At 48.0% G+C, this 20,507-nt stretch overlaps 1 protein-coding gene across 1 annotated transcript in view; it reads left to right on the forward strand.

Moving 5' to 3' along the window:
- The window catches only part of megf8 (multiple EGF-like-domains 8), a 46,604-nt gene that overhangs the window by 11,506 nt on the left and 14,591 nt on the right, over positions 1–20,507 (forward strand). The window contains exons 9-31 of the mRNA XM_048262005.1: positions 14–159; positions 649–756; positions 1,251–1,402; positions 1,761–1,862; positions 2,108–2,255; positions 2,890–3,032; positions 5,231–5,437; positions 6,306–6,512; positions 8,548–8,793; positions 8,948–9,066; positions 9,793–9,924; positions 10,265–10,378; positions 10,781–10,864; positions 11,532–11,798; positions 12,176–12,360; positions 13,657–13,870; positions 15,645–15,909; positions 16,188–16,320; positions 17,211–17,470; positions 17,848–17,958; positions 19,677–19,795; positions 19,894–20,122; positions 20,334–20,505. Of these exons, the coding sequence (XP_048117962.1) occupies positions 14–159; positions 649–756; positions 1,251–1,402; positions 1,761–1,862; positions 2,108–2,255; positions 2,890–3,032; positions 5,231–5,437; positions 6,306–6,512; positions 8,548–8,793; positions 8,948–9,066; positions 9,793–9,924; positions 10,265–10,378; positions 10,781–10,864; positions 11,532–11,798; positions 12,176–12,360; positions 13,657–13,870; positions 15,645–15,909; positions 16,188–16,320; positions 17,211–17,470; positions 17,848–17,958; positions 19,677–19,795; positions 19,894–20,122; positions 20,334–20,505 (3,863 nt within the window). The remainder of the gene's footprint in view (positions 1–13; positions 160–648; positions 757–1,250; positions 1,403–1,760; positions 1,863–2,107; positions 2,256–2,889; positions 3,033–5,230; positions 5,438–6,305; positions 6,513–8,547; positions 8,794–8,947; positions 9,067–9,792; positions 9,925–10,264; positions 10,379–10,780; positions 10,865–11,531; positions 11,799–12,175; positions 12,361–13,656; positions 13,871–15,644; positions 15,910–16,187; positions 16,321–17,210; positions 17,471–17,847; positions 17,959–19,676; positions 19,796–19,893; positions 20,123–20,333; positions 20,506–20,507) is intronic.

Below are 20,507 nucleotides of genomic sequence, written 5' to 3' on the forward strand. Positions count from 1 at the left end.
TTCCCTCTCACAGATTCAGTCAGCGCGTCAACTCCACCGACGCCTTCCACGTGGACCAGCGCTTCTGGACCAGCTTCCGCTCGCGCTTCACGGCCCATGGCCCGCGCGAGAGGGCCTTCCACTCGGCCACCATCATCGGCAACTACATGGTGGTGTACGGTACGTCACAGCTCCCGCTCTGACGTCTCAGGAACTAAATTCCTAGATTCCTTCCTCATTGCTGTTCCTTGCCTCCAACCACATGCTGTGTGAATTGAGTGCTCTTGTGATTAGATCAGTTCTTTGAATAGTTGGTAAATACTTAGTTTTTTGGGGGGCAACCATGGCCTACTGGTTAGCGCTTCGGACTTGTAACCCCAACCAGTAGTCACGGCTGAAGTGCCCTTGAGCAAGGCACCTAACCCCTCACTGCTCCCCGAGCGCCGCTGTAGCAGGCAGCTCACTGCGTCGGGATTAGTGTGTGCTTCACCTCACTGTGTGCTGAGTGTGTTTCACTAATTCACGGATTGGGATAAATGCAGAGACCAAATTTCCCTCACGGATCAAAATAGTATATATACTTATACTTATTGTAAGTTGTAGTTGAATATTTCTTATATATTGATTGCCCCCCCCCCCCATCTCTTCTCCCGTCCTCTCCTCGTTCAGGAGGGAACGTTCACATTCACTACCAGGAGGAGAAGTGCTATGACGACGAGATCTTCTTCTACCACCTGGGCTGCCACCAGTGGGTGTCTGCTGGGAAGAACGTCAACAGTGAGTGAATCACAGTAGTCCATACAGGTTTGATGCCTTCGGTCAGGAGGAGTTGAGAGCCTCCGTGGTCAGGGCCGGGAGATGTCCAGTCTCAGGCCAGTGATTTCAGGACTGTCTGAACTCAGCTCCAGTGCTTTGGCTGCCACCTCCTCTTTGCTCCTGCTTGACACAAATTCAGATCTTCAATTCATAACACATTTGTGTGAAACCAAACGCATTAAATAAACACAGCAGTGTGTTCCTATAAGATGTCTACAATAAGAGTGTCCAACAGCAGACACAGCACAAAACACCTCCATAGAGACGCTCATCGATTCACCTGTAGCACCACACAATTATCTAATCCTATCTGAGTGCTCAGATAACTCATTTCCTTTCCTCTCTCTCTATCTCGCTCTATCTCTCTCTCTCTTTCTCTCTCATCCACTCTCTCTCTCTGCCCTCCCCCTCTCTCTTCCTCGCCCCACTCTGTTCCCTCTCTCCTCTCCTCTCAGGGGGCCATGCAGTGAGAGGTCGCTACTCCCATGTTGCCGGCGTCATGGAGGGCCGTGTGCTCCTGGTTGCCGGGGGCTACAGTGGCGTTGCGCGGAGCGACCTGGTGGCGTACAAGGTCCCGTTGTTTGTCAGCAGCGACCCGGAGAAGAGAGTGAGTGCTCACAGAGACCCAGGGTGACCGGCTCCAAACAGCTCAGGGCTCCTGACCTCAACCTGTGTGCTTTAGCCTTAAGGGGAAAAACAAAGCCTTCCTCAGCCTTCACAGTTAATGAACCACTGTTTGTGGTGTAGGTGTGTTTTTGAATGGTTATGTAATGTATGAGTGAGTCATAGCACAGTAGATTCATTGATTTGCTTTTTTTCCCTCTCCCTCTCTCTGTGTGTGTGTGTGTCTGTGTCTGTGTCTGTGTCTGTGTGTGTGTGTGTGTGTGTGTGTGTGTGTGTGTGTGTGTGTGTGTGTGTGTGTGTGTGTGTGTGTGTGTGTGTGTGTGTGTGTGTGTGTGTGACAGGATGCGTTGTGTGCTGAAGCCCCAGATGAGAGCATTTGTTTGAAAAACCCAGAATGCAGTTGGTGTGAGGGCCGCTGTCGGGAATACCAGCCTACAAATCCGGTAACTCCTATACCCTTACTCCCACAACAAATGTCCCTCTTTTTCTCCCTCTCTCTCTCCCTCTTTCTCTCTCTCTCTCTTTCTCTCCCTCACCGCCCCCTCTCTCTCTTTCCCTCTCCACTTGTTCTTCATTTTATTCTCGTGCGTTAGCTCTTGTCCACTGCCTCTTGTCCACTGCCTGTACTGTATGTCCTGTATAAAGCACCTGTGCCTTGGCTGACCCGTCTCCCTCTCTCTCTTCCTAGTGTGGTAGTAACGGCTGTCTGGGTCTGGCCCGGTTCCTGTCCGACTGCCAGTCGTGCGTGATGTTCAGCGGCACCGCCGGTGCCCTGCCCCGTGCCCCCAGCGACCTGGGCTGGTGTGTCCAGAACGAGTCCTGCTTACCTGTCTCAGGTGAGGGCTGGTGAGGTCAAGGGGTCAGATTGTTTTTCTTGCCGTTAAATCGCTTCAGTAGCAAACGCTATGGGGTGTTGTTGTAGTGGTAAGTAGTTGCCAGCTAAAAACACGTTGATCAGTTATTGTCTGCATCATGTGGGCCGCCTGGTATCAGTTGAGCTAGAGGAGCTTACAAATAGGTTAAGTCTGCACGTAGCCTAATAGGATTCGGACACTCTTAAGTGACTTAGGCTGAGCCGCATCGGTCTCTCATACAGCGTCTGCACCCTCAGTATATCCAGTGAGTCTGTATTTCACCGCTGACCACTCCGAGTGGACTACAGAACCACTACTCTTACTGAGGCTGCGTGTCCTTGTGGGAGACCATGACCAGCTCATCCCCTTTTCCACACGAGTAGCGCATCACTGTCAGACGCCACAGTCTGATTTACGCAAGCAGCATAGAAAACCTCCATAGCTGTGGATTCACTGTAGAGGCTTTCGATGTCAGGTGCAGGTCAGCATTATCTGTAAAGTAGAAAATAAGTGGTTTTACTTTTAATCGCATCGGTGTAATGTATTCGGCAGCCGCAGTGTGTGTGTGTGTGTGAGAGTGAGTGTGTGTGACCTCTGACCTTTGACCCCTCTGCAGAGGCGCGCAGGTGCGTGGACCGTGGGGATCTCACGGCTGGTGGGGGGGCGGGGAGGGGTTTCCTGACCTCCCTCCACTCCTGTCGCACCGAGAACTATGTCCCGGGAGTGCACCTGCTCACCTTCCACCACCCCGCCCCTCAAGAACCAGTCGCGAGTCTCGACAAGGCTGATCTCTCTCTCTCTCTCTCTCTCTCTCTCTCTCTCTCTCTCTCTCTCTCTCTCTCTCTCTCCAGAGCACAGGGCAGTGAGACTCCCGCTCTCCTGGGCAGCTGGTGCCCCTTCTCCTGCGCCTGCTGTAGGCCAGTCAGCCCTCAGGCATCTGTGTGTCCACTCCCATCTCTCTGTCTCTCTGTGTGTCCACTCCCATCTCTCTGTCTCTCTGTGTGTCCACTCCCATCTCCAGGGCTCAAATTTAACGATGTCCCGACGTCCCGGGGACCATAAAAAATGCTTCCGGGACACAATAGAATGCTGTCTGGGACAACTCTGGGACAGTAGGAAAAATGGCAAAGCAAATTTCAAAATAGGTACTTTTTTCCTAAACTGTTCACATGGGAATCTAAACGTATCTTTCTCGCCTGGATAAAAAATGATACAACATTGACCTGGCATGAACGGGCAGCTGGCAAAAAGCAGCCAGCCAGCTGATCTGTAAATAAGTGGTTTTGTAGCCTACACGCAGCCTTACAACACTGTTTAGGCTACTGCTCTTCAAATCATGGTAGGCTACAATGTTATTTTGGTACAAATATAGTAAGATACCCAAATGGGCTGGGTGTTTATGTTTCCTTAGGAACGGCCATTTAATTGGTTAAATGAATATTAAGTGACGGGCGGTAGGCCTAATGGGTCACTTTCCGATATAGAGGTTAACTTACCTAACTAGCAGGCAGGTAAATGGCATTTGTTTTCATGACAGACGAGATGACAGTCCTCTCTGACTAAAACGCCTGTTTTTCTGTCAGTGACAAACGTCACCAATATCATGCTGAGCTAAATAGCCTACTGCAACAGCGATTTGACAAAACGATAGTGTTGCAAGGTAGCCTATAACAATGATAACAGTTATTTAAGTTAGCATTTGACATTTCGCTGTGGCAGTTCTAAGGCTAGGTGTCCAAACCGCGCCCGCCACGCACTTTAATCCGCCCCCGATCATTTTATTAATTTATCATAGATCCGGCCCGCCACGCACTTTAATCTGGCCTGCCGAGGATTTAGGTTATCATAGACCGCCGCTATGTTTTCCATCAATAGACGACGCCAGGCTTCGCAAACTGCTTTTACACTCTTCTTAGAGAACGTTTACAATGTCAAAACAGCTTGTTACATCGGGATAGTTGCAGCAGATCTAACTCCGTTTTGCTACTTTATTTAATTGGGAACGATTTGAGTGTGCACAAGAGGGTGAGAGCACGGCAGGAGAGTAGCCATCTGACAGCTTGCGGTAATTTCCCACGCCTAATTGTTTTCACTGAGATCTGTGGCCATGACATCACACCAAACTGACATTGAAATTAAAGACACGTGAAAATAGATTATTGACGAATGTTTTACAACGCTGTCAGTCAAAACGATGGACAACGAGAACGCCTAGTACAACTCAAAAAAAAGAGCCAAAAAAGCGCTCTTGAAAAAAATGAGTGTTGTGTGAAACAGCAGATGATTAATGTTAATAAAATTGTGTTTAATAAATTGTTCAGATCTGACATGGTGGACCAGAACGAGTTAATTAAGTGATGCAAGTTAGCCTACTGATTATTATGCTGTTTATTATGTAGAATGGGAAAAAACAAGAACTTGAATTTGGGACACTGGTGGTTAAGTCCGGGACAGTGCCAAGTAGAATTCAGGACAGCTTCGGGACACTGAGAAAAAAAGTTAATTTCGAGCCCTGTCCCATCTCTCTGTCTCTGTCTCTGTGGCTGTGTCGCGGTCCTCTTTTGTTTTGTTTCTGTTTTGTTTCTGTGCTTTTCGTCCTTATTTTTTTTTTTTTTTTTCATTATCTTTTTTTCTATGACTTTTATTTCTTTCTTAATGTTGGAGTTGAAGAGTCTGTGTTGTTATCTTTTAACATAACCCTCCTTCAGACCATTATGTCTCCTTTCCTTTTCTCCTCCTCATCCTCTTGAACTACTTCTCTCCCTGTCGAAAAGCAGTGTGTGGTAACATCCTCTTTTCCTCTTCCTCCTCTTCCCTCTTTTCCCACCTCTTCCTCTCCTCTCCTCCTCCTGTCTTTCTCTCTCCCTACACCTCCTCCCTCTCCCTCCTCTTTCCCTCCTCCTCCCTCCTCCCACGGAGATCTCCTCCTCTCCCTTTCCCTGACCATCCCTCTCCTCTCTCTTTCCTCTGGGGTGTCCATCCTACAGAGCACCTCCATCATCCTGAACCCCTCCACGGAGATGGACGTGACCATGCAGTTCCGCGGCTTCATCCACCCTCTCTGGAGCTCCCCCTCCCCCTCCGACAGTGTCTCCGTCTGGGCACGCATCCAGAGGCTCTACTTCACCGCCAAGATGGCCGCCGGCCCCAACTCCCTAGAGCTGGTGAGAGAGGGATGAGTAAAGTGATAGAGAGAGGGATGAGTGAAGAGGTGGAGAAATGTAGCATAGTAAAAATGTTGTAGGCAGACTCTGAAAGCAAAACAGTCAAGGGATATTGTTGAACTTAAATGTGATCATTGGAGCGTTCTGAGTTTGTCTGCACTGTATGTAATTCACTGGGTTTTGTTTAGAATGCTCCACATTGCATTTTGAGACACCACTAATCCCAGTGAGTGAAACTCCGCACCACTGTTGGTGAGCAAAATGTGTAATTGCATTTTCATGACTCAAGTTCAAGAAGCATCAACAAAACCTTGTGCTTGAACACCTCAAAAGTAAAGTGCAGTAAGGATTCCACTATTCTCAAGGATCACGTCAGCGAGTAGGAAGATTATTTGTTGTTTCTCCCCCGCTCCCTCACACCAAGGTAGAATCCTGAAGGGGCTCCTCACCCTGCCAGCAGGTAGCAGTGGTGCATTCAAATTCCTTAGAACTGAGGCGAACCTGCGCAGTGAACTGCAAAGTTTTCTCTGACCTCTTCAATTTGAAACTTATTTTTGTACGGTAACCCTTCGTCCATCTCCCCTGTATGTTCACAGAGAACTACTTCTTCAGAACGCTTGCGAGTCTTCTCAACCATTTGCAAAGAGCTTAGGGCAAAACGGAAAACTGTTTGCAAACACCTATGTTTTGCTAATATGATCGCAACCTCTGAATTCAGATAATAGTTCTGCTGGTATGTTTCTTGAGCGGTGTGTGGTGTGTGTGTGTGTGTGTCGGTCTCTCTGTGCTTGGTATGTTTCTTGAGCTGTGTGTGTGTGTGTGTGTGTGTGTGTGTGTGTGTGTGTGTGTGTGTGTGTGCCCGCTGCAGACGGACGTGGTGGGTTATTGGGGGGCGCAGCAGGAGAAGGAGACGCGTCTGCTGAGTCGGCCCAATCTCGGTCAGCGCCTCTTCCAGAACCTGACGCGGGGCAACCGCTACCTGGTGCAGGCCGAGGGCTACCTCAACAGCTCGGGCTCGGGGCAGTCCAGCGAGATGGCACTCACCTGGAACCGCACCACTCTGCCAGGGGGAAGTGTGAGTTATACAGACGCACACACATGCCCACACGCACACACACACATGTATATATACACACACACACAGGAGGGGGGAAGCGTGAGTTATACAGACGCACACACATGCCCACACACACACGCACGCACACACACATATATATACACACACACACAGGAGGGGGGAAGCGTGAATTACACACACACACACACACACACACACACAGCAGGGGGGAAGTGTGAGTTATACAGACACACACACACACACACACACACACCAGGGGGGAAGCGTGAATTACACACACACACAGCAGGGGGGGAAGCGTGAGTTATACAGACGCACACACATGCCCACACACACGCACGCACACACACATATACACACACACACGAGCGCCGGGGGGAAGTGTGAGTTATACAGACACACATACATACATGCACGCACACACACGCACGCACGCACGCACACACACCAGGGGGATATGTATGAGTTTCACAGACGTACATGCACACACACACACACACACACACACACACTTCACTATCTGACAAAAGGACCCTGAACAAACTGATCAACATCTTGGACAATGAGTGTCACCCACTCCACAGCACTATTGTTAAACAGAAGAGCCTGATCAGCTGGAGACTTCGCTCACTGCCTTGCACAACTGACAGACTGAGAAAGTCATTTTGTCCCCAGGGCCATTGAACTGTTCAATGCCTCACTTAAGGGAAGAGGAGAGATAGACTTCTCTGCATAGTCTGTCTGCCTCTTCATCCCCTCCATGTTTGGTACTGTCTGTCCACTAGCCACTTGTACCACTGTCTTTATGCCTCACTGTTTGCGTGCTATATTAGCACATTAGCACATATGCATAACACCCCCCTCCATGCCACGAACTGTGGCCACACTTATACATTTTCTTAAATAGTTAAATATATAGATATATAGACTTTACTTTACTTTATTTCTGCATTGTTGCACTGTTGGACTTACTCATTTGCACGATCACCATGACCACTATCACCATTGCACTACCACCATGACACTCATTCACACAGAGCACCTTAGAGCACCTTACCATACCTTACTATGCACAGAGAATCACAGGCTCAGTCCCTGCCTCAGTCATTGCAAGCGCCTCTGATTTATTAATCACCACTATGTGGATACTGTTTTTAGAATTGATTTAGATTAAGTGTTAGTATAATTTGTAATTTTGTTATTTGTATTTTAGTATATTTTTATATATTGTATTAAGTGTTAGTATAATTTGTATTTTAGTATATTTAGCATATTCTTTATCTTCTACTGTCCTTTTACTGCTTAGTTGTGTTTTTTTTATATTATATATTTTTAATTACTCTTCTGCTGTTAAAGAATGTGTTTGTGTTGTATGTATGCTGCTGAGACCTTGAATTTCCCCTGGGGATCAATAAAGTATCTATCTATCTATCTACACACACACACACACACGTTCACGTCCATGTCCATGAATGCACATACTGAGTAACACACAAATACTCGCACAGAGATGCAGGGACTCTCCCTTGTTGTTGGTAAGCAAAGAGAGTTTTCAGTATACAGACAGATAAGCAGACAGATAAGCTGAGAAGATGGTAGGTGTGTGTGTGTGTGTGTGGTTGGAGGCACTTCCCCTCCCTATGGTAGTGACTAATGTCATCTTCCTCTGCATAGGACCGACAGTACTGTACATCTTTCCTTAAAACACATAAATCAACTGGTTATATAGCAAAATTATGAAAAAAAGAACAATTATTTTTCCTGTTCCAGCCATCACGCTCGCACACGTGTACACCCACACATGTACACACAATAAGCAAATTTAAATCTTGACCCAGATTCAGCACTGCCCTTTCATGCATACTTAATATGATATGATTACAAAATGTGATTCTTATACTGCGCAAGCATGTATGCACACACACACACACACACACACCACACACAGAGCTTAAAGAGAACTCTTTCAACATGTGAACTGTGTGCACAGCAGACATCGCCTTGTTCAAACTCTATTTGTGTCTCCCTGCAGGAGATCTCGTTCCTCTTCCTGGAGCCCTTCCGCTCGGACGCATGCTGGGAGTACCACTCGTGCCTGGCCTGCCTGTCGGACCAGTCGTGCGGCTGGTGCCCCACGCTCAACCAGTGCCAGTCGCGGGACAACTCCAGCCAGCCGCCCTGCCGCGAGCCTGAGGACGGGGCCGAGCGCCACCTGCTGCTGGCACCGCAGCACTGCACCCTGTGTGACGAGTACCGGGACTGCGCCGCCTGCTCCCAGGTAACAAGACCCCCCTCTCAGTGTCATGCTTCTGAGGTTTGTAATGGATCGATTGTCCTGTGTTGGTCAGAATAGTCTGTGTGTTGCCATCGGGGTTGATAGGCTGTGTGTTGTCATCGGGGTTGATGGGCTGTGTGTTGCTTTTTTGCTGCAGGACCCGTACTGCGAGTGGCAGTTCAACTACCCCAAAAAGGGGGACAGCCAGTGCAGTCGCCGCGGGCGACAGGAGGGCTCCATCCGCCATCCTGCAGGGTGTCCTAAAGTCTGCAATCAGTGAGTTGACCCCTCCCTCTATTCTCTGCTTGTGTGTGGTATGTGGTTGACAAGACAACAGAAGCTTTAATGTCATCATCACACAAAGGCGATTTCTAGACAGACGTCACAAGGGCTTCTGAAGTAGAAGGGGGTTTATTCTTGGGATGTTCCCCAGCGGACCCAAGGAGACTCCACCCTGAGAAACTGTAGATTTTCCACGTATTCTCTAAGCCTGTATGTTTGCCCCATACCCTTTGGATCAAAGCCAAATGCAATGTGGATGTAATTGTTTAGATATAGATCAGTACATGTAGTTACATTCAATTCAGGACAATTAGCCTTTCATGTCAACATACCAGTAACCCCCACCTCTCCAGGCCTTGTCCTTAAATGACTGGGCTCTCCCCCCTCTTGACTATGTAGAGGGAAGGAGAAAGTGAGCACTGTCCCATAGATGTCCTTCATAGTGCATAGGAGATTTTGACCTTTGCAGTGCTGTAGGACACATTTATCAGAGGCTTCTGGGAAACGAGTAGCCTAGTTGTCAGTTTGCTTATTCTTAAGTTCACACAAAGTTTTGGAACTAGAACTCAGAACTACTGTAGAGATGTTGCAGTGAAGAAGAACTGTGAAAGATTAATTATGATGGAAGCATTAACCTCAAAGAATACCTCTCTCTCTCTCTCTCTCTCTCTCTCTCTCTCTCTCTCTCTCTCTCTCTGTCTGTCTCTCTCTCTCTCTCAGGAGGCGAACATGTGGGGAGTGTCTGGCAAACTCCAGTCAGTGTGCGTGGTGTGAATCAGCCCAGACATGCTTCTACTTTGCCGCCTACCTCACCAAGTTTCCCTACGGGGAGTGCAGGGACTGGTACGACAGGTAAATGGCCCCCAGTAACCATGACAACCATGACATCCATGACATCGAGGATCTCTCACTTTCCATTTCCTTTTCCATCATCCATCTCTCCTGCTTTCTGCTGTATTTCCTCCTTTGTCCTCTCTCCCTCTTTCCTCCCCCCTTTCTCTCTCTCCCTCTCTCTCTCTCTCTCCCTCTCTCCCTCTCTCCTCCCCCTCTCCCTCTCCTCTCTCTCTCCCTGCCCTCTCTCTCCCCTCTCCCTCTCCTCTCTCTCTCTCTCCCTCTCTCTCTCTCTCCCTCTCTCCCTCTCTCCTCCCCCTTTCCCTCTTTCTCTCTCTCCCTCTCTCTCTCTCTCCCCCAGTGTTCACTCTGTTCCTCAGTGTAAGCAGTGTTCTGCTCTGAACACGTGCTCAGAGTGCCTGCAGACCTTCCAGTGTGGCTGGTGCGGCGACTATAACAACCCCACCATCGGCAGGTACGGGAGCCCTCACACATTCACATCACACACTCATGCTACTCTCACACATTCACATCACACACTCACGCTACTCTCACACATTCACATCACACACTCGTGTTTCTCTCACACATTCACATCACACACTCGTGCTACTCTCAGCGTGCTGGATTTTTTTTTTTTTTTACCAGAACAGTAGTACTTTTGGATTTTGGTGATATCTGATATCTCTTCTCTCGTCAATGTCTAGAACTGATTTGAGTTTCTGCCTATTTGAACTCAACTGATTTTGTGTGCGTGTGTGTCTGTGTGTCTGTGCGTCTGCGTCTGTGTCTGTGCGTGTGCGCGTGTGCGTGTGCGCATGCGTGTGTGTGTGTGTGCATGTGTGTGCGTGTGCGTGTGCGTGTGTGTGTGTGGCAGGTGTCTGAAAGGTGACTGGTCAGGCATGGAGGACCCGTCAGCCACCAACTGCAGCATGGCTGTAGCTGAGGTGCGCGCCTCCAGGTGAGACATCCACATCCAGAATACATACAAAGTCCAATCCATCCAGAAACGTCTTTTACAGAACCATAGATGACCACAGAAAGCATGCCTGACAGGACCACATTATTCAGAAATGGCAATATTGACCAAATATCCAGTGTGGAAACAATACAACTAATTTGCTCCTCTCCCCTCCTCTCCTCTCTCCACCTCTCCACTTCTCTCCCCACCTCTCCCCACCTCTCCTCTCCTCTCCTCTCCCCACCTCTCCTCCCCTCTCCCCTCCTCTCCTCTCCTCTCCCCTCTTCTCCTCTCCTCCTCTCTCCTCTCCTCTCCTCTCCCCACCTCTTCTCTCCTCCTCTCTCCTCCTCTCCCCTCCTCTCTTCTCCTCTCCCCACCTCTCCTCCCCTCTCCTCTCCTCTCTCCTCCTCCTCCACCTCTCCCCACCTCTCCTCTCCTCTCCTCTCTCCTCCCTTTCCTCCCTACCTCCTCCTCCTCCTCTCCTCTCCCCCCTCCCTCCTCCTCTCCTCTCTTCTCCTCTCTTCTCCTCTCCTCCTCCTCTCCTCCTCCTCTCCTCTCCTCTCCTCTCTCCTCCTCTCCTCTCCCCACCTCTCCTCTCCTCCTCTCCTCTCCCCTCCCCTTCTCCCCCCCCCTCCTCTCCCCACCCCTCCCATACTGCCCACTGAAGGCCTGACCCCCCCACGTTGTCTCCTCCGCGTCTGCTGGACCTGGAGATGGAGGAGTTTGAGGAGGAGCTGCTGGATGGCATGGAGGGCATGGAGGCGCAGCAGGGTGACTCGGTCTGGTCCTACCCCTCCTGCCCGGACGTGGAGGAGTGTCGACTGGGCCTGCACAACTGCCACTCCTCCGCCACCTGCGTCAACACGCCCACCTCGTACGAGTGCCACTGCGACCGCGGCTACACCGGCGACGGCGTCCATCACTGCAACCAAACGTGAGTGTCACATGGAACCTGTCGGCCTTTCTCTCCGTCTCTTTCTTCTTTCAGTTTTTCCTCCTGTCTCTCTCTTGGCCAGCTCTTCTTTACTACGTCTGATTCTTCAGAGATTGTAGTGGGACTTGATCTGTCTCTCTGACCATCGTTTTCTCTCTGATCATCTCTCTGATGTTCTCTAATATGAATATGCCTCCATTCTTGGTATCTTTATCTTTCTGGCAGATAACTGTACTTCTGTTTACAATTTTCTCCCTGTCTTTGAATCTGTCTGTTTTTGTTTTCTCTCTCTGTTGCTTACGAAGAGTTGTAGCAGTCATTTGTTTCAGGGTTAGAGTTTGAGCTGAATGGACATTTCTTGTCATGTCTCTTTCCAGCTGCTATAATGAGTGTCGTCAGGGTCGGTGCAGCGGGAGCCCCAGGTTCGTGTGCGAGTGCTCCCTGGGCTGGACGTCTGACCCAGCCACGCTGGTGCTGAGTGGGGTCGAGTGTGACGTAGACTGCGGCTGCAACTTCCACAGCACCTGCATCACGGCTCCCGGCATCTGCGACGACTGCCAAGGTGAGCCAGCGTGTGTCTGTGTTTGTCTCAGGGTTCCCATGGGTCATGCCATTTCATTGAATATCATAGAGTCTCAAGGAAGTCAATTCCAGACATGGAAAGTTGGGATTTAATCATTTTTGGGCCAAGTATTTTGTTGGTAACATGTTGAAATATGTCAAGGCATTTATGAAAAGCAATATTTTTCCATGCAGTATTTTTTCTATATTGGGTTATATCATGCATTTCATGAATTGCATGGTTGTTATCAAACGACAGACTAGTTGACTACTTTCTTTCGCAATTTATTGCAAGTCAGTAGCAGTTTTTTTCCCAGACAGATGTAGTTCATGGCAACAATAACAGTTTAATTGAAATGGGACAACGTGTCTGGACATCAGACTATTCTTACCTCGCCGTCTTCATGGAGATTATCCCTATTACACTGTGGCGTAGCATGTGAAGGCCGAGTCACAGCTCTCATCTCCAGCATAATATCCCACCGCCTCCAGCTGTGTCCGATGTCTGTTCTTAGAAAGGTCAGTCAGATGAGGGGTCAGATGCTCCAAAACCCACCCAAAGCAACAGCAGCAGCAGACTGAGAGGCCACCAGGTCTCCTCTACGGAGACTAAGCACAGAGTTGCTACTTTTAAGGATCACTGTTGTTGTTAACGAGAATGATATATGGGAGGGTAGTGAGGAGAACTTAGTATTCCTCACTGATCACAGTTCAGTTTTAAGTCTGTTGTTGGGATAAAAGGTGACGTGTGTGTGTGTGTGTGTGTATACCAGGACCAGCAGTTTTGACTTGTCTGTAAACAAGTGAATTTGTTTTGTTTGAAGAGCGGCTGCATCAGATTGCCAAGACAATGTATCCCTTTGTTTATTATGATTAAAATAATTGGAATGCCTCTTGTTTATTATGATTAAAATAATTGGAATGCCTCTTGGCACAAAACATTTACTCTTTTCTTCTTTTTTTCACCCAAATAATGATCATTTCACTAATCACACTTGTCTATCAGTGGTTAAATTCATTTCACTAATCACACTTGTCTATCATCAGTGGTTAAATTCATTTCACTAATCACACTTGTCTATCAGTGGTTAAATTCATTTCAACACTTGTTTCAGTAGTTGCATCGAACACAGTAATCAGCTAATCATTATAACTCTTTGCTCTCCTCTCCTCTTCTCTCCTCTCTCCTCTCTCCTCTCTCCTCTCTCCTCTCTCCTCTCCCCTCCTCTCCTCTCCTCTCCTCTCCTCTCCTCTCCTCTCTCCTCTCAACTCTCCCCTCCTCTCCTCTCTGCTCCAGACTGGACGACGGGTCCCCACTGTGAGGTGTGTCGGCCGGGCAGCTTCGGCTCGGCGCTGGCAAGTGGCGGAGGCTGCGTGCCGTGCCAGTGTAATGGGCACGGTGACCCACTGCAGGGCTACTGCCACAACCAGACGGGCCAGTGCTACTGCACCCACCACACCCAGGGCCCGCACTGCGACACCTGCCTGCCCGGCTACTACGGCGACCCCAGGTACGTCAGGGTTGCGGCAAGAAGTCATTTGTTTGATGCCTCAATGTTGAACAGTGTCATTGACTAGTTCACAAACATGCAATCAGCTAAGCAACAACTTTATTAAAGACTGTAGAATGAGATAAGTATTCATCAGGGGTGTGATTCTTCCGTTTTTAAACGGAATTCCATTTATTTCGACTTGAAAATGAGACCCACGCAATTCGTATAGATCCGATGAGTTTTTATTTAGAGGGGGGGGCGGGGGTCTGTCGGTCAGAGGTAGGCTATATTTCTGCATAACACAGGCCACAGGCCGCTGATAACGACGACGGGTTTTGTGCTTCACATCTTTCCGAATATCACGCCACTTGTAGTGTATTCCGTTTACTAGATTTCATTGAAAGTGAAAGTAGCCCGGTTGATCAGCTCGTTCTGAAGAATGCTTGATTCAAGTTCAGTGTGTGTGGCACTTCTCAGCAGAAGCCATGAAGCGGTAAAAGGTCAACAAATTGATTTAAAAGACATCATGTATGAAGTCCCCTCGCTTTTGGCGTTATTTCGGGTTCGCTGTCAGGATTTTCGATAATGAATCTCATTGATGCTGATATTGAATTTTAATTTCGGCTTGGCGTGTAAGCTGTGCTTGAAGTTAGCTGTGACAGACCTTACAGGTTTTCCAAAACCTGTTTACCTTAGGCCTACTACATTGTTTAGTTAACACCCTTGTCATTTCGCGTTTATCCGCGGTTCACCTCCGTGAACCTTGTACTGTCTAAAACATATTTCAGGATGCCATCTAACCATGAGAAAAGCGTAGCGTTTATGGTGGATGTCTTGAGATCAAAGGTGTAGGACCTACAGTGTTACTTTGGGAGGAGAGGAATAGGTGTAATTTGATTATCTTTGGAACTGAAATATCAACAGCCTTCAAGTTGCACCCCTCTTCAATCAGCATCAAAATATCAGTAGGCCTATCACATGATTCACTATTTTTGTCGTGGCCCAGAGGACTGTTAGGGGCAGGCTATATATTATTATCATCAAGTAGGAATTATAGTAAATAATTTAGTCAACATTTTAACTCAATGTTGGTTTAAGTTATAAACAAAACATGTTATAAATGGAAAAAATCCATGGTTCTGCGTCACTGTTGGCAAAATGATCATGATGGCCTATATATTTCAGCCATATTTGGTTTAGTCTTGTGTAGGTCTATAGGCTACATCTACTTTGCTCTATTATAAACTAGTTTTCTTTAGGCCTTATAGGCTGTATTGTAATATGCTATAATGTTTGAAATATATGTATGTCAATGTATCAATACTTCCCATAAAAGTCATCAGATGTCATCATTTAAAGGGTTATTTTTCAAAATGTTCTTCCGGGGGAGCATGCCCCCAGACACCCCTAGTATTTGCCCCATATATATTCTCTTTAAGGCCTGCACTTTTGCCACCTTGCATGGATTTGCCTCATGAATTTTTCTGAAGTGTAGGTGATGTAAATATATCTGATGCCAACACTATAGTCCACTAGAGTGCTCTAACCATCGGAGAGTCCGAGGAACCGTCGTCGGAACAAATCGGGTGGGGGAATAGAGTTAGGAGTGCCTACGATATATTTTCCTTTTTTTTTACCTTTGCCAATCACTCCCGTGATTCATGTTCTTGGCAGGAAAGTAGTGGCATTTACTCTGTAGAGAGGTCCATCTCTGCTGTGACCTTTCCTGCCATTCTCAATCATTTCTTCTTATTGATCTCTCTCTCTCTCTCTCCCTCCTTCCCTCGTTCAGGAGCAACGGCACGTGTTTCCGTCAGTGCCAGGGCCGTTCGGTGGTGCTCTCGTCCTCGTCCTCGTCCTCCTCCTCGCCGCTGCCGCTCTCCTCCTCTTTGGGCTGGCACCGCGCGGTGGGCGAGTACGGCGTCCAGAGCGCGGCGGGCCTCTCTCACTGCCTGTGGGTGCTGTCCGTCTCCCAGGACCTGGTGCCCTGTGCGCCCGGACAGTCCTGCCCGCACGTCGCCCTCACACTCCACCCAGACTCCCACACGCAGTGCAGCGTGAGTACTGACCAACTCATGTGTACACACACATACACACACCGTACTATACTGCCACCTGTGGTTACTTGTGTCTGCACGTTCCGTGTGTTTTATATGCATGATCGTATGTTTAGTGCCAGTGCCACGTTTGTGCCAGTGAGCAAGCCCCTCTTTAGGATTTAGAATTATAGGATTTAGAAACTTTAGGATTTAGTTCATTTCTCTCTCTCTCTCTCTCTCTCTCTCTCTCTCTCTCTCTCTCTCTCTCTCTCTCTCTCCCTCTGCCCCTCCCACAGAATTCCTTTGTTTACGTGTTTGACGGCCTCCCTCGCTTCCTGGGAAATGGCGTGGTGCACTCCGACCACAACCTGATTGGAGCATTCTGTGGCACGACCCGCACTCAGCCAATCACAGTGGAAGCCACCTCTGGTGAGCATCCTCTTCTCCTGCTGTTGTCTTATGTGTCTGTGCTGGCAGCTGCAGTAGTCACACTAACACACTAAATTAGGGGTGCGCAAACTTTCTGTTCAAGGGCCACTTTGGGTTTTGAGAATAGACTGGCAGGCCGTCCCCAAAACATAAAATGAAACGGTGGTAGTGGGGTGGTGGTAGTGTAGCGGTTAAGGAGCTGGGCTAGCGTGCAGTAGCCTGTAGGGTGGTGGTAGTGTAGTGGTTAAGGAGCCGGGCTAGCGTGCAGTAGCCTGTAGGGTGGTGGTAGTGTAGCGGTTAAGGAGCCGGGCTAGCGTGCAGTAGCCTGTGTGGGTGGTGGTAGTGTAGCGATTATGAGCGGGCTGGCGTGCAGTAGCCTGTAGAATTGGTGGTAGTGTAGCGGTTAGAGGAGACTGGCGATGCAGTAGCCTGTAGGGTGGTGGTAGTGTAGCGATTAAGGAGCTGGGCTAGCGTACAGTAGCCTGAGAGTTGTCGGTTCAATGTCCAGCTTCCACCGCTGTGCCCTTGAGCAAGGCACTTAACCCCAAGTTGCTCCGGGGACATGTGATCCCTTGTAATATAGCTGACATATGTAAGTCACTTTGGTCAAGAAGTGTCTGCTAAATGTAATGTAATGAAACAAAAATATAATTTGATTGATAATAATGGCAAAGTAATTTTGTTTTCATCTTTTGATTGGTTGTTGTGACCCTGCTCGAACTGCACAACAGATTGTATCCAATCTGACAGGAATTCAGGCTATTTCTGTAGTTTGATGGGTTGGACTGTCAGAGTCGGGGCTAAAATTGGGTCGAAGTGGGCCGAGCTCTGCATTAAGACTAAGATGTCTTTCTGCTCTCCCCTCTGCCATCCTTCCTTCCCTCTTCCAGGCGTTATCTCCGTCTACTTCGAGGCCAACGTCTCCTCCACTCAGCCGCAGGGCTTCAATGCCTCCTTCTGGGTGCGGCGCTGTGAAGAAGAGCCTTCTGGGAAGGAGGAGGCGGAGGACGATGCCTCGTCGTGTCCAGCCGGTTCCCGCTGCCACCAGGGCCTGTGCCAGTGTCCCCATGGTTACGGAGGACCGCAGTGTGACCGGCCCATCTGCCCCAAGAACTGTGGCTTAGAGGACGACCGAGGGACCTGCAACGTGGTAAGATGGACCTCTTGATCTGTGTGTGTACATGTATTTGCTGTGTGTGTGTGTGTGTGTGTGTGTGTGTGTGTGTGTGTGTGTGTGTGTGTGTGTGTGTGTGTGTGTGTGTGTGTGTGTGTGTGTGTGTGTGTGTAGCTTTAAGAAGGTAAACAAGTGTCTCAGAACATCTTAAAATCAGTGGATCGTTTTTGCTTTAAACAAGCAGGTTATTGGAGGTGGGGTTTACCAAAAGAAGAATTCTTTGGTTTAACCAAAGAATATTGTTTGGTGGGGTTTATTATACAGTATATGAGCTACAACGTAAACTACAGTATGTGGACATTGTCTGTTGAAGTGTTACTAAGTTGCTTAATCTTTCCTCTGTGTGTGTGCAGACTCTTGGAGTGTGTGTGTGTGCTGAAGGCTGGGCTGGGGCTGACTGCTCCTCTCCTCACACTCCCAACAACATGGTGTGGAAGACCCTGCTGGACACTCAGCTCACAGCGGTGGGGGAAACACACACACACACACACACACTCTTAGCTTATTGAGCATTAAGGCCCATTCACACCAAGAACAATAACGATAACTATAACTATAAATAAATATTGTTCTCGTTAATATGAATGACGACGTTCACACATTAACTATAACGATAACGACATGAAGAACGATACCGTTGGGGATGACTTTCAGAGCGATTTTGAGAACGATAAAAAACTAATAGCCAATCAGAACCCATAGAATTTTAACCGTCACATTCATTAACACAAGGAGCGACTTTGTTTATCGTTGTTCAGTGTGAACGCTTTTATCGTTATGGTTATAGTTATCGTTATTGTAATCGTTCTTGGTGTGAATAGGCCTTTACACACAGGTGAAAACCCTTACAGCTGTAAACACACTTCTGCTTCATTGCATCAAAATGAAATGCACCACTTTAGAGTAGTGTTTTAGAAGTGCTTACTGATGTAGAATGGTTTTAAGTTTGTGAGACACACACACACACACACACACACACACACACACACACACACACACACACACACACTCACTTCCTTAAATCAAGGGCTAATACTTAAAGGGGTGGTTCAGGATTTTGGACATAGGACCTCATTTCCAAGTAAACAAGTGTGATATTTATCAGTGGAGACCGTTTTCAACACGTTTCATCCAGTCGTTCTAATTGCAGAGTTCGCGAGGTGCTAGGCTAGCGCCAAGTCAACGGTATGTGCTAGCCTGCCACTAAAAACAGTCTTACCCACTCCAAAGTACACCCAAGGCAAATAAATTATAACGCCAGACTATCGATGTAAATGTCTGTATTGATAGTTTTATTTCTAACATTATTCTATCCTTGCATTTCAACGAATCGATTACATTTTGAGGGACTAGTGTCTTAGCAGCGCGAATTATACTTGCTCCAGTTAGTAGTACTGCTACAAAAAAAAGTAAAACAGTAAAGCGCACTCCAATGGGGATACCTAGTAGTAGCCTTGATAATATCAGTCTGCCGCTGAGATGCAAAATGACTACTACCAACTTCAGGAACAAAAAGTATAACTATTGCAACGCTGATGCGAGGGTAGTTGTATTTCTTACACTATTCTATCAACACAGACATTTACATCGACATTTGGAATTTGCCTCGAGTGTCCTTTTGGGTAGGTAAGACTGTTTTTAGTGGCAGGCTAGCACATACCGTTGACTAGCGCTTAGCCTAGCACCTCGCTTAACTCTGCAATTAGAATGACTGGATGGCGTGTTGAAAACGGTCTACACTGATAAATATCACACTTGCTTACTTGGAAATGAGGTCCTATGTCCAAAATCCTGAACCACCCCTTTAAGCAAAGTGCTGACATGAGTGCCAACACTCTCAAAAAGGGTTCGCCGGTTGTGTTGAAAACAATGGAATCTAATGTAATCAAACGCCAAAAGCGGAGTGCACCGCAGGGGCCCCTGTGTGTCAAGGGACACGGCAACTTTTTTGGAAATAGGCTTATTTACCATCTACCCCAGAGTTCGATAAGAGGACTCATATCCCTCTCTTCACTGAGCATGCAATTACCCAGTCTTACACTGTTAGTTTACCTTAGCATAACTGACTTTAAGTGGGTTAGACCAGTTAACCTATTGCTCTCTTTTAGCTATAGGCTATATAGCTAACTGGTCTGACCCACTTCCATTGAATTATGCTTATGCTTTCCTCTCTCCCCTACAGAACCAAGCCCACCGATTCCTCCACAGGATGGGTCACTCCATGGTGGCCGGTCCTCAGAACACTCTCTGGATGTACGGTGGCCTCTCACTCTCACAGGGCATTCTGGGAAATGTCTACAGGTAGGACAGCTGTGACCCCTCTTTCATGTCCTTTGACCAAAAGTCTCATCAATATCAAAGGGTATTGATTGAGTGGAACTGTTTTGTGGTTGGTTCAGGTACTCTGTGCCAGAGAGGCGTTGGACTCAGATGCTGACCAGCTCAGTGGAGGAAAGCTCCACCCCTGCCGCACGGTACCACCACGCCGCTGCTCTCGTGTCCAATCACGATCTAATGTCAGCCGTCAATCACAACATGATGCTGGTAGTAGGTGGAGTCACGCAGAAGGGAGTGGCCAATGACACATGGAGCCTCAACCTGAGCAGCCTGGTGTGGAAAGAGTACAAGGTGCTTACCCGTGGATTGTTTTTTTTTATATTATCTTCTTATTGCCACCTGTTATACCCACATAAGTTTTAGGACTGCTGAGTTTGCTTAAATCGGAGCAGAATTAGGGTGGTAAGTGGAATGGTTTAATTAAAACTCTCTCACTTATTTTTGTCAACACCTCTCTTCCTCTTTCTTCATCGATCTCCCTCTCTCCCCCCTCCCCCTGTAGAGCTCACTGCTGCCCCCGGTGGCAGGCCACACGCTGACGGTGCGTCGAGACTCCACTGTGCTGCTGATTGGGGGCTATTCCCCTGAAAACGGCTTCAACCACCTCCTGCTGGAGTTCAGCCCACACACCGGCAACTGGACCATCGCCCCGCACACCGGCACTCCACCCACAGGT

The sequence above is a fragment of the Alosa alosa genome, chromosome 13 (genome assembly GCF_017589495.1).
Source record: "Alosa alosa isolate M-15738 ecotype Scorff River chromosome 13, AALO_Geno_1.1, whole genome shotgun sequence".
Taxonomy (NCBI): Eukaryota; Metazoa; Chordata; class Actinopteri; order Clupeiformes; family Clupeidae; genus Alosa; species Alosa alosa.